This window comes from Capricornis sumatraensis, unplaced genomic scaffold, assembly GCF_032405125.1.
Source record: "Capricornis sumatraensis isolate serow.1 unplaced genomic scaffold, serow.2 scaffold3, whole genome shotgun sequence".
Taxonomy (NCBI): domain Eukaryota; kingdom Metazoa; phylum Chordata; class Mammalia; order Artiodactyla; family Bovidae; genus Capricornis; species Capricornis sumatraensis.
The window spans coordinates 7,060,746-7,075,018 of NW_027184614.1; the positions used below are offsets into that span (position 1 = coordinate 7,060,746).

Here is a 14,273-nt window from a genome sequence, read left to right on the forward strand (position 1 = left end):
TTCACCAGAAGCAAGTCACTACTTCCTACACTCAAGTAGAAAGGAATTAAGCCCTCCCTCTTGAAAGGGAGGAGATACAGAACTTGCATGAAAGTATGGTACTACATACCTCTTCTCAAGGCTGTGTTCAGTCATGTCACATTGGCAACTTGAAGTCAGCCATGGAGGAATATTTACACGATGGAAATCAGGAAACACTCTAAATCAGGTTTTATATCCCAAGGAAAGTTGAGTGTCAACACTTACCACCAGATAGATATAAAGCTATGTGTTTACAGAACCTTTCTGGAGTAGATGACTAGACAGGGCTTTGGAAAGAAGTAAGACATGGAGCAACAGACTGGTTCCAAATAGGAAAAGGAGAACGTCAAGGCTGTATATTGTCACCCTGCTTATTTAACTTCTGTGCAGAGTACATCATGAGAAACACTGGGCTGGAGGAAGCACAAGCTGGAATCAAGATTGCAGGGAGAAATATCAATAACCTCAGACATGCAGATGACACCCTTATGGCAGAAAGTGAAGAGGAACTAAAGAGCCTCTTTATGAAGGTGAAAGAAGAGAGTGAAAAACTTGGCTTAAAGCTCAACATTCAGAAAACGAAGATCATGGCATTTATCCTATCACTTCATGGCAAATAGATGGGGAAACAGTGGAAAGGGTGGCTGACTTTATTTTATTGGACTCCAAAATCACTGTGGATGGTGATTGCAGCCATGAAATTAAAAGACGCTTACTCCTTGGAAGGAAAGTTATGACCAACCTAGACAGCATATTAAACAGCAGAGACATCATTTTGTCAACAAAGGTCTGTCTAGTCAAGGCTATGGTTTTTCCAGTGGCCATGTATGGATGTGAGAGTTGGACTGTGAAGAAAGCTGAGCACCGAAGAATTGATGCTTTTGAACTGTGGTGTTGGAGGAGACTCTTGAGAGTCCCTTGGACTGCAAGGAGATCCAACCAATCCATTCTGAAGGAGATCAACCCTGGGATTTCTTTGGAAGGAATGATGCTAAAGCTGAAGCTCCAGTACTTTGGCCACCTCATGAGAAGAGTTGACTCATTGGAAAAGACTTTGATGCTGGGAGGGATTGGGGGCAAGAGGAGAAGGGGATGACAGAGGATGAGATGGTTGGATGGCATCACTGACTCGATGGACGTGAGTCTGAGTGAACTCCGGGAGTTGGTGATGGACAGGGAGGCCTGGCGTGCTGCAGTTCATGGGGTCACAAAGAGTTAGACATGACTGAATGACTGAACTGAACTGAATACAAGGTTTGGGATATAGGAAGAGACAGTTTCTGGGTTTGAAAATAATAGAAGTGATACAGGAAGTGAAGCTTCAGGGGGCTTAAATATGCTCATATAGATGTTCAGAAGTGACACAACAAACAGATCTCTTTCTTCCTTGTGTGTGTGTGCATATATATGAATACTTTAAAATGTGCCTTCACACTAGATTTACCTATGAATGCACAAGGTCAAACATATTAAATGTTTAGCATGCAAGATTTTCTATCTAGCAATCAGGATGGGTATATAACCTTTTACATAATTGCCTATGAAACTACAAAAAATAATTACACTCCAGTGAAGCTGACCTACACCTAAAATTGCCCAGAAATTAAAAAACAAAGTTTTAATTCCTGTGAATTGATTTATTGGTTTATGTGGTGTGCCTCCGTGTTCTGGTGAACAGGAACTTTTCTCAAAAAGAAAACTTCCAGAGTTGCAGTATTTGAGATTTTTGAAGCATGTTCATCAATTAAACATCAAAATAAAAAATACCTGGGTTCTTATTAAAACCTGGAACCTTGTTAATTCCTGAATCCCATCTCTGTATTGGTGGGTGTTTAGGAATCTGCGCATTTTACAAATTCTCTAGATGACCCTGCTGCACTTGAATGAATGAAAATATTTCATTTTAATAGATAAAGAAAACAAACTTCTCAGGTTCTTCCAAAAGATCCCTTTCAAGTGCTGGCAGGATCTCACCTGTTTACAAAAAAGCAAAACACAAAACAAAACAAAACAAAAACAAAAACACCATAAAACTGAAATTTGGGAGAAAATAGAAAACACACCCTTTGTTTGAAGAGAAACTTAAGGGCAACACAGGACTTCACCAAACCATATGCTGTTTACATGTGTTGTCACTAGTATATGACCCATCTTGCCACAGATTAGTGTGGTTACCATAAATTGCTAACCTGAAAATCTTAACCTTCCACTGCTGAAGTGATTGGTTTTAGCTACACTGTTTTCTTTTTCTAGGTTTACAACGTTGTTCTTTTGGGCATGATTTTAGAAATCTAATTATAACTCTGGTTGCAAACTTTTGAACCATGTAATCAAACTGAGATTGGTCACTGAGAAAAATACAGGGTTCTTAGCTTTGCCTAAATTGACAAGGTACATGGCCAGGTCCAAATTCAACTGAGTGGCATGTCTTTACAGTGGCAGTTCATCCCAAAAAATTCAAAAAAGATCCATGCTGCTTTCAGAAAGTTTTGAAACCAGCACCATTTTTTCTTTTTTTTAATGAATCCATTCCCAGGAGAGAGTTTTATTCAGTGCACTGCACTGTTAGGGGGAAAAGGAATGAGTTAAAACAAACAAATGTCTAACATAAAAAATTACCCAAATGATGTGTATTTTTCCTGCTTGGTTGAAATACCCAGTGGATTACTTACTTAATTTGTGTTATTATTGAATCCAAAAGGCAACCTCTTCAGAATAACATTTGCTCTACTACAAATTCTGTGTAAAGGCTGGGTATCTAAAGCTATAAATGATTTTATATTTTTGCAATAATTATGGGAGGGGAATGGAGATAGTATCTTTCATGATCAGAGTTTTCTTTCTGTAACAGTTCTGATCTTTAACTTTTTTCTTGGAAGAAGATTCTCTAGCCCCAGTCAAGCCTTCAGATGACTGCAGTCCTGGCAGCATCTTAGTTACAACCAGGTAAGAGACTGAGCCTGAACCTCCCGGAAAAGCGGTTTTGGAAAGATTTAACCTTAATACCCAACTAAATCCCTTGACCAGCGCTTGAGCTGTACTCTGCTTTCTCCATAGGAATTACAGAAGGGGGTTGGCACAGGCACTGGAAGATGACATTGTCTTACTCTTTTCCTTCCCCTCGGGAAGAACCCAGGTATGTGCATAAATACAATTAAAGACACTATCTGCAAATCGATAGAACGCATTTTCAGTTTCTTAAACCTCTAAATCCAAGTGCCCAGTGTTCTGTTTTTCAGACAGACCATGCAATCAATTAACAGCCAACTGGTGGGTTTGTGTTTGAACTATCAATACAATTATTAAAGACACATCACGGGCAGAAGGCAAGTGACTGCCTTTGGGTTTCTTTCTCTTTTTTTTCTGGACTATTATCTAGTCTAGGGAGCATCAAGATGAAAACCTGGTCCTCTTGGAACAGAAGGCACGTTTAAAAGACTAACAATCTCAGAGTGTTTTCCCCCACCCCCCAACAGGCACTGTCACAGGTCTCTCAATGATGACAGCAAAGTGCCCACATCCGACCTTAGCTGTCATCTCACCTGGGTCCTAGCGGCGCCATTTGATTCTGACGTGGCTCCAAGTCCGCAAATAGCATAGCGCCCCCCGGTTAGCCGCGAATCCGGCTGGCGGCGCCGCCCTCCCTGCCCCGCCCGTGCGCCTCGCCGGGCTCCGCGCCGCCTCCCTTGCGTCCCACACTCGGCGGCGGTGCGTCCTGCGCTCCTCTCCCGCTTCGCGGTCCCTGCTTAGATCTTCGCTGCCCTCCCCGCTCCAGGCCGCCGGGAGGCGAGTCGAGGGGACCCACAGGCCGTGCACCCCGAGGTTCCGGGCCCAGAGGAGGCCGCACAGAGGACGCGGGACGCGATGGCCCGGAGAGGGGGCTGCGCGCTGCTGGCGCTGTGCGGCTCGCTGGCCGCCTGTGCCTGGCTCCTGGGCGCCGAGGCCCAGGGGGCTGGGGGCCCTGTGGCGGGCGCGAGGCGGCGCCGGCGGCCGCAGGAGGACGGCATCTCCTTTGAGTACCACCGCTACCCAGAGCTTCGTGAGGCGCTCGTGTCCGTGTGGCTGCAGTGCGCCGCGGTCAGCAGGATCTACACGGTGGGGCGCAGCTTCGAGGGCCGCGAGCTGCTGGTGCTCGAGCTGTCCGACAGCCCCGGCGTCCACGAGCCGGGTAAGGGAGCCGCGCGGGGTGGCCCGGCGGTGGGAGAGGAGGGCGAGAGGCACCCGGGGTGGAAAGTGTACGTGGGGGGAGGGCTGGGGCTGGGATTTGCCAAGCCCTGTCGGCTGGCTGTCCTCCCCAGCCTTGCACACCCCTCCCCCTGGGTAAGCCCAGGCCGGAGGGGCTGCCGCTGATGGAGGTGGGAGCGCAGCAAGCAAATCTGCGCCCCCGCAAACCCGCTGTCACCCCCCACTTCGCTGTACCTAAGACCGTAGGGAATAACTGCGAGGCCTCAGGAAGGAGGTCGTCCTTCCTTGCAAGCTGGAGTAGAACGATAAGGTGCAGAAGGCAGGGTCTGAGGAAATGAGGAAAAGGCATTTATCATTTGTTTCCTAATTTCCAGAGGACCAAATTTATTGGCCTTGGAGGCTCTAGGTGTCCATCTCTACCTGTATGTGCGTATTAGGTAACGCGCACTGCTGGGATGTTAAGGATCTTGGTAACGCTGGCGGGCAGAGGGTGATAAAGCCGCCAATGGCAGGCATTCCGATCTCAAAACTGCACACAGTCTTTCTGAGGAAAAAGGAATATTCTTTTTTTTTTTTTTTTTTTTCCTGTTCTAGCCCTTGGAGATGAGTAGTTTGCGATCAGGATTTTATTACAACGGATGTTTCCATATGACCATCTTATTCATCTTCCTCTTGAGTGTGTTAGGGCACGTTTTAATTTATGTTAAATGTTACGCAATTGGTATTAATAAAGAGATATCTTGAAAAATGTTTTTGGTTCTTCTTTTTCTTTGCTCTTTGAAAATAACAAGTTTTAAGGCCTGGTCTTCTGACTATAAAGGTTAATCTGGGCTAATTGCATCAGCATGGTATGCTTTTTTTTCTTTTTTAATGACAAAGAAAGCAAGAAAACAGGTAAAAACTCTCAAATGTAGGGCCAGAATAGTTTTATAATGATATTTAAGAACCAAATTGAGATGGGATTAAAATATGTGATCCATGGAGACACTTTGATCTTCAAGTGGAAGGAGTATGGTCTGATCAATAGTAAATTTTTAGTAAAATGGGAAACATTTCTTACCTTCAAATAATGTAAATGGAAAGGTTTGTATAATTTTGCCATCAAAACCCTAAAACTAGATCCTGGAAAACATTTTCAGTAATGCTGTCTGATGCTAGGAACGATTGAAGATGGGAGAAGAAGGGGAGGACAGAGGATGAGACGGTTGGATGGCATCACTGATGCGATGGACATGAGTTTGAGTAGGTTTCAGGAGTTGGTGATGGACAGGGAGGCCTGGCATGCTGCAGTCCATGGGGTCGCAAAGAGTGGGACACGACTGAGTGACTTAACTGAACTGAATGCTCTCTAGCAGGATTCAGCATGTAGAATCGGAAATTTAGAAAGTTAGTTTCATATTTGTATCTGAAGATAAAGAAAAATTTTATATGTGAAAACTCATCTTCAGTTATTTTAGATAACTGAAGTCAAGACATCTTAGGTTTAAGGACAATCTAAATATTTGTGATTCTCCTGCCTATTTAATTGGAACCTTTAGTTATTCTATCATAGATTGCTCCTCAGATTTTGTTGTTTCTTCAAAGAGATCATATGAAAGCAAATGTTAACTATTTGTTGTCTTCAAGTTTAGAAACAAATTTGTAAAGTGATATTACTGTTAAAATGTGATATGCTTTTGAAAATGAAAACCATAATTCTTTTGCTTAAATATCTGAAATGTATAGTCTGTCAAGATCTGCAGGTCCCTTTCTCCAGCTCTAGGCTCCTTGGGGTAGAGCTGTGTCTCCAGCACCCAGGGGAGGTCTGGCACACAGCAGGCACTCAGGTCACATTAGGGAAAAAGATGAGTCAGTCATTTGCTGAATAGCACAATGCCTTCTATGTTTTGTTCCTTTTAAACACAAAATACAGCAACTTAACTCATTTTAAGAAGGCAAAGAAAGAAATATTTACATTACCTGCTTTACTGCTTGTTAAATGAAGGAAACTAAGTTCATGGTATTACTTAATAAATAGAATACAAAATGTCTACCAACTGTATTTTTAAAGGTTGCAATAAACTGTTATGTGCCAGCATGAAAAACACGGGGTGATTTCCCCCGCTACCATCTTTTTTTTTTTTTAATTTTTATTTTTACTTTATTTTACTTTACAATACTGTATTGGTTTCGCCATACATTGACATGAATCCACCACGGGTGTACATGCGATCCCAAACATGAACCCCCCTCCCACCTCCCTCCCCACAACATCCCTCTGGGTCATCCCTTCTACCATCTTTTAAGAAGAGATGAACAGGTTGGAAATCTTCAGGGAACTAATTAAAAAAAAAAATCAACTGAGTAAATTTTAAAGATCGTATTGACTATTTGGTTATTCACGGATTGAACATCATTCAATCTAGCAGATAGAAAGATGCTCCTAAGATTTGTACAAAATGAAAGGCTTATAGGTAGATGGGAGCTGGAACAAGGAAGTTACACTAGGCAAAAAATGGATTGCTTATTGCAAAGTTACTCCCTTTTACAGGACGTTGTACTGATCACAGGATTCCTAATTGATTGGGTTAAGATTTCATTTCTGAAAGAGGCAAAACTGTAATTTAGTCTTGGTTTGGTTTTGTGAGGCTTTAGCATGAGCAACTCCATGTGGCGCCTATTGTCTTTTCTTAAAAAATTATTTATATATTTGGCTGCATCTGGTCTTAGTTGGTCAGGTGTGAGTTTTCGCTTTGGCACACGGACTTTCCAGTTGTCGTGTGTGGGCTCCAGTAGCTGCAGCATGCAAGTTCTTTAGTTGAGGCACGTGAGCTCAGTTGCCCCATGGCATGGGGGATTTTAGTTTCCCGACAAGGGTTTCACCCATGTCCCCTGCATTGCAAGGCAAATTCTTAAAAACTGGGCCACCAGGAAAGCCCTGTCTTTTTTTGTTTGTTTTCAATTATTTAATTGGAGGATAATTACTTTACAATATCATGATAGTTTTTGTCATGCATCAACATAAATTGGCCACAGGTGTACATGTGTCCCCCTATCCTGAGTTCCCCACCCATTTCCCTCCCCACCATGCCCCCTACCACTCTGGGTTGTCCTAGAGCACTGGCTTTGGGTGCGGAGATCTGATCAGTATATGAGCTTAATAGCACTTGTGGGAATTAACTTTTAGGAAGTTTTGAATGAAGGGATGTAGTCACCATTCTTAAACGGCCTTCATATTCCTTTTTAGATTAAAATATTTTAAGGAATGAAAAGGAATTTTCATACTTATTTTGAGATAGAAATGGGTTAATTCAGTGTGTTTTGAACACCATACACTAAGTGAGCAAACTTACATGGGTTGTATAGTAATACACAGGATGGTCCTCGCCCTGTGGGAGATTGAGAGTTGGGAGGTTGCAGGACAGTTTAAAGGTCGTCAGCGCTGCAAGAAGGGAGTGGGAGGCCCAGAGAAAGGAGACTATGGACATTAGGTCAGGGGCATTTGGTTATTGAAGAATGGATGATGAGAAGGCAGGGATATAGTGATTACTGAAATTTACCAATTCCAATGTACCTCAACTCTTTTCATATTATAAGTGTTTTGGGGAGAGATGAAATAATGTTTCTGATGAAGCTACCCAGAAATAATGTTTATCTTAACAAATTTGTTTACTTGACTTAAACATTGATGAAGTTGCCCATATTCATTTTATCTTCCAAAATGAGCAAGGTGTCACATGTCTTCTTAATCTAAATTATTTTTCTGAACTTTAAAAAATTGTAGATCATGACTAAATATTTAGTATCATCATAGAAAAACTCTCCCCAAACAAGACAACATCAAGCCTTTCTTTGTGGTAGAAGTTGACGTGGTTAGATTTGCAGTTATGGACAAAAGGTGTTCCTTGATCCCACCACCTCCCTTCCTAAGTGGAAAAAAATGATCATCAGACTTGTTTGGCACCAGACCATGGGCTGAATTTGAACTGATCTCCTGAAAATGATCTATTCTCTCAGGTATTCTGCATTGGAATTCATCAAAAGGGAAAGAAAATTCTGTTTGGAACTGGTGAGGGAGAAATATCAACACCTATTCTGACCAACTGGATGCTGGATCTCAGTTATCGTTTTCGTTACTTTGGAGGACTGAACAAATCTGCTGGAGGAGGGTGATGGGTCTAGCCATTCTCAGAAGACCTGTGCATGGTCTTGGCCCCAGTCTCATCTCCTCACACATCGTGAATCTGGACTCCAGATCTAGGACTGGGATAGAGGCTCAGCTAAGATTTAGACTCTGCACTCAAATGTGTTCCCTTGAGATATTCCTGCCAAACCTGTTCTTGTTTCCCATTTTTCCTTCTGTTTGCTTATATTTTATACATTTAAAATATTTCTCCATATAGGGGTTCATATGCTTGAACCCAAACATATGCTTTCCTAGGCATATATATTCATCATTGCAGTACTTATAAAAGAAACCATTATCAATTTATGTCTAAGCAATGGAATCTGTTTTCCCAGACTACTCCTCTCGGGGCTAAACATGAGTTAAGATTAGTTTGTTTAAAGGTCTTAATTCTTTTACATGTAGTTTAAAATTGCTCTTGGGGAGTAAATCTGATTTATAGCTAAAATGTTATCTTGGAAATGTTCTTTAGGGCATAGACTTTCCCCTCTCAAAGTCTGGAATGATTATTTTGGACTTGTTCCTCCCCAAATCTGTTCAGATTTAAAGTGTATGAATGCCAGTGTGCATTTGCCAAATATTGTGATGGAATATTAAATGCTGGCCAAATTTCTATACAACTCAAAAAAAAAAAAAAAGAAGTGGGGATTTTGGTTATTTTGTATGGCCTCTTTTAATACTAGATTAGTGTGAATTAGTGGGAAATGCTTACAGCTGAGTAACACCTTACAACTAGTGAATATTGATGTTAGATTCTGGAGAGGGATCTAAATGTACTACATGTGGCCAAGAGTTATTTTTAAGACCCAAGTGAGTCAATGTAGCTCTTGTTGGAAATAATGTATTTGATTGATTTGTGATTGGCTAAAGGAAGAGAGGAAATTGAGCTGGCCCCTAACCTTGTATCAGATAAAATAAGTGTCTTTCTGTGAAACTGATTTGAGAGGCAGCAAAGGAATCATCTGCCAGCATCTCCCTCATTGTGTAGCACAGAGGATATTCCAATACTCACCTTTATAGTTCTTTAGAAAAGCTATCTTTGACAAATACAAAACAGCTCCAGAAGAAGAAGTGACACATGACAGGCTTTTCCCAAAGTGTACCTAATGGAATATTAGTTAGCTTGGTTTGAAAAGGATTAGGTAAACAAAGATAAATAGGTTTGGGTGTGGCAAGACTTGAAATATGATAATGTGTGTTTCAAACCTCCAGCTGTATACCCTACAGTATTTTCACCATGGAACTTCTTTTTGTCCCCAAGGAGCTTATCTTGTACCTGGTATTTCACTAGTTTGAAAAGTGTAGCACTCAGTAAGTCAGTCAGTTCAGTCACTCAGTCGTGTCTGACTCTTTGTGACCCCATGAACTGCAGCACGCCAGGCCTCCCCATCCTGGAGTCCACCCAAACTCATGTCCATTGAGTCAGTGATGCCATCCAACCATCTCACCCTCTGTCATTTCCTTCTCCTCCTGCCTTCAATCTTTCCCAACATCAGGGTCTTTTTAAGTGAGTCAGCTCTTCACATCAGGTGGCCAAAATATTGGAGTTACAGCTTCAACATCAGTCCTTTCAGTGAACACCCAGGACTGATTTCCTTTATGATGGACTGGTTGGATCTCCTTGCAGTCCTTATTATTATTCATTTTTGTATTTTGAGGGATTTATTTGGTAATTCTTTAGCAGAGACACTCAAATAAGGAGTTCCTTAGGGATGTGGAGCATATGTTTTCCAATTTTTTTTTTTTTTTGCCCATAAATAGCTAACTTAATGACATATAATCTCTTAAGATGTGCTTATTGAATTGAGAACGTGATTTTGAGGACAGATACTTTTTACTGGAAAGATTAAAGTGACAAATGCATTCCAATTCTTTTATTGTTAAGTAGCTTCATGCCTTTAAATTCTGTTTACCTCCTTTTCTTGTCAATAAAATCGTTGTTGTTTATTTGCTAAGTCATGTCTGACTCTTTTGCGATTCCGTGGACTGTAGCCTGCTAGGCTCCCTCTGTCCATGGGATTTCCCAGACAAGAATACTGACATGGGTTGCCATAGAAATACTTTAAGAACTCAAACCTCACAGGGCTGCTGTGAGACCAGAGTAATATAGAAAATAATTTAATGAATTTGCTTTCATGTAGTTATTAAGAACATGGGCTAATTTGTTAAAATGTGTCTTCATGATTGCAAATTGGTCTAGCCTTTGTTCATTGGCTTTCCCCATTGGAAAGGGGCCTCCTTGGCTTGTCATCACAGGAGCCCTTGGATGTTACAGTGGAAGCCCATCTGCATAAGCCCAGCAGGAGACTGAGGGACTTCTTCCCGTTATCTGGGTATCCTTGTTAACAAGTGTTTGTCTTCTCCCAATTTTTAAAATGTAGGCCATTCCTTCTTTGCTTCAGTTTGGCATCTTATTTTGCTTCATTAAGTAGAAACAGTGAAAGTGTTCATCATTATTTGAGAACGTCTTTAGGACTGTATCTTCAGGTAGCTAAATAAACCTAGGGCAACTCGAGGATTTACTTTGGCAAACTAAATTATTTTTCTGAAGAATTTATAATGAAAATGCTCAGGTCCTGATTGCTTTATTCCTTTACTGACTCAGTATAAGTGGAAGATCTTCGAATCCTTTCTCACCCCTGCCTAATTTTCTTACCCGCAACGGGGTCTTTTCTTTGTGTTTCCACAATTCTTTGAAGAGCGATAGCATAAAGATTTGGGGCTTCCCTGGTGGCTCAGTGGTAAAGAATCTGCGTACAATGCAGGAGAACCAGGTTTGATCCATGGCTCAGGAAGATCCCCTGAAGGAGGGCCTGGAAACCCACTCCAGTATTCCTGCCTGGAGAAGCCCATGGACAGAGGAGCCTGGCAGGCTACAGTCCATGTGGCTATAGGTTGCACAGAGTTAGACAAGACTGAAGCAACTAAGCATGTTACTTATGAGAATTGCTGCTAATCCTTTGCTCTCTGAATGTTTCTGTTTCTTTTGAAATTCAGGGTGAAGTTTTCCTAGGCCTTCTAGCAGCCAGTTCTTTCTAATACAATATGGCCTTGAAGAAGGGACTGTTTGTGTTGTCAGTGTCTCTTAAGAAGTCAAATGATTTATCTTCGACTTTGTTCACAGTTAGTAAATTTGAGGGTAGCTTTTGTACAGAGTTACAGAGTTGATTCTTAAACAAAACAAAAATAAGTAACTTAATTATGATAGTAAACCCTGAAACAATTTTCTACTACCAGTAAATATTTTGTTTTTTAAATAGAGATCTATTTACCTATGAAATCACTCTGACATCATAGTTCAATAATAATAATGCTGCTGATATTAAAGGTACTTGATTTCAAATAGAAATTTTAATATTTAAAAAGTGGATACAGATTACTTATTTTTTAAATAGGACTTCTATGGATTCTAAAAAAATTCCCTTGCCGTGGTGATTCATATCAAGGTAATTAGGAAAGGCAACAATTATCTCATATATTTGCACATGCAGGCAGCTACTCAAATGTTTAAGTCCTACATGTGATGCTGCCAGAGTGAACTTGCCTGACTTCCCTTCCTCTATAGCCTAAAGTATCGAAAAAAAAAACAAGCCAGAAAATTTCCCTTCATTGCCATGCTGTAATTTTTGTCCCCAAAGAAATGTCTTGTTTCTAGTGCTCAGTTCAGCAAATTGAACAAATCATAAGCTTTGACCATGAGTTCAGAGTAGGATAACTTGAATATACAGGTTGAACCATCACCTCCCTGATCAGTGTCCTAAATACTTCGTATGTTTTCCTTCCTGGCCAAGGGGTAATTTTTAAAACAACCTTTTCTCATAACCATTATAAAAATTTCTATGTAGCATTCTAAGCTGGAATCAACTTTGCAAGATGAAAAGAAACTATAGGCTTTTGTTAATATAGCTTGTACTGTCAATTTAATTTCAGGAATAGTTACTGAATATTCATGATGTACATGCTATTTTCCTTTATCTGCCAGTCACCCTTTCAGGCAGTTCCTTAGTGTACTGAAATGTGTATTTGGGTATTGGTCTTGGATTCACTCTTTCACGAATGTTGAGCTTAATGGACATGTTGTATAGCAGGTGGATGGACTCCCCAGGTGACGGTAGTGGTAAAGAACCCGCCTGCCAATGCAGGAGACGTAAGAGACATGGGTTCAAGCCCTGGGTAGGGAAAATGCCCCCTGGGGGAGGGCATGGCCTGGAGAATCCCATGGATTGAGGAGCCTGGTGGGCTATAGTCCAGAGGGTCGCAAATAATTGGAAACGATTGAAGCGACTTAGTATGCACAGTCAGTCAGTCAGTCAGTCAGTTCACTCGCTCAGTCATGTCTGACTCTTTGTGACCCCATGAATTGCAGCACGCCAGGCCTCCCTGTCCATCACCAACTCCTGGAGTTCACTCAGACTCATGTCCATCGAGTCAGTGATGCCATCCAGCCATCTCATCCTCTGTCGTCCCCTTCTCCTCCTGCCCCCAATCCCTCCCAGCATCAGGGTCTTTTCCAATGAGTCAACTCTTCGCATGAGGTGGCCAAAGTACTGGAGTTTCAGCTTTAGCATCATTCCTTCCAAAGAAATCCCAGGGCTGATCTCCTTCAGAATGGACTGGTTGGATCTCCTTGCAGTCCAAGGGACTCTCAAGAGTCTTCTCCAACACCACAATTCAAAAGCATCAATTCTTTGGCACTCAGCCTTCTTCACAGTCCAACTCTCACATCCATACATGACCACTGGAAAAGCGATAGCCTTGACTAGATGGACCTTTGTTGGCAAAGTAATGTCTCTGCTTTTGAATATACTATCTAGGTTGGTCATAACTTTTCTTCCAAAGAGTAAGCGTCTTTTAATTTCATGGCTGCAGTCACCATCTGCAGTGATTTTGGAGCCCCCCAAAATAAAGTCTGACACTGTTTCCACTGTTTCCCCATCTATTTCCCATGAATTGATGGGACCAGATGCTGCTATGATCTTCATTTTCTGAATGTTGAGCTTTAAGCCAACTTTTCCACTCTCCACTTTCACTTTCATCAAGAGGCTTTTTAGTTCCTCTTCACTTTCTGCCATAAGGGTGGTGTCCTCTGCATATCTGAGGTTATTGATATTTCTCCCAGCAATCTTGATTCCAGCTTGTGCTTCTTCCAGCGCAGTGTTTCTCATGGTGTACTCTGCATATAAGTTAAATAAGCAGGGTGACAATATACAGCCTTGATGTACTCCTTTTCCTATTTGGAACCAGTCTGTTGTTCCATGTCCAGTTCTAACTGTTGCTTCCTGACCTGCATACAGACCCCTCAAGAGGCAGGTCAGGTGGTCTGGTATTCCCATCTCTCTCAGAATTTTCCACAGTTTATTGTGATCCACACAGTCAAAGGCCTTGGCATGTCAATAAAGCAGAAATCGATGTTTTTCTGGAAGTCTCTTGCTTTTTCCATGATCCAGCAGATGTTGGCAATTTGATCTCTGGTTCCTCTGCCTTTTCTAAAACCAGCTTGAACATCCGGAAATTCATGGCTGACGTATTGCTGAAGCCTGGCTTGGAGAATTTTGAGCATTACTTTACTAGCGTGTGAGATGAGTGCAATTGTGTGGTAGTTTGAGCATTCTTTGGCATTGCCTGTCTTTGGGATTGGAATGAAAACTGACCTTTTCCAGTCCTGTGGCCACTGCTGAGTTTTCCACATTTGCTGGCATGTTGAGTACAGCACTTTCACAGCATCATCTTTCAGGATTTGAAATAGCTCAACTGGAATTCCATCACCTCCACTAGCTTTGTTCGTAGTGATGCTTTCTAAGGCCCACTTGACTTCACATTCCAGGATGTCTGGCTCTAGATTAGTGATCACATCATCGTGATTATCCGGGTCGTGAAGATCTTTTTTGTACAGTTCTTCTGT

General features: G+C 41.7%; 1 protein-coding gene across 1 annotated transcript in view; it reads left to right on the forward strand.

Annotated features, from left to right (window-relative positions):
- The first annotated feature begins 3,885 nt into the window (after positions 1-3,885).
- The window catches only part of LOC138072337 (carboxypeptidase E), a 149,080-nt gene continuing 138,692 nt past the window's right edge, over positions 3,886-14,273 (forward strand). Inside the window, exon 1 of the mRNA XM_068963445.1 lies at positions 3,886-4,189. Coding sequence (XP_068819546.1) covers positions 3,886-4,189 — 304 coding nt within the window. The remainder of the gene's footprint in view (positions 4,190-14,273) is intronic.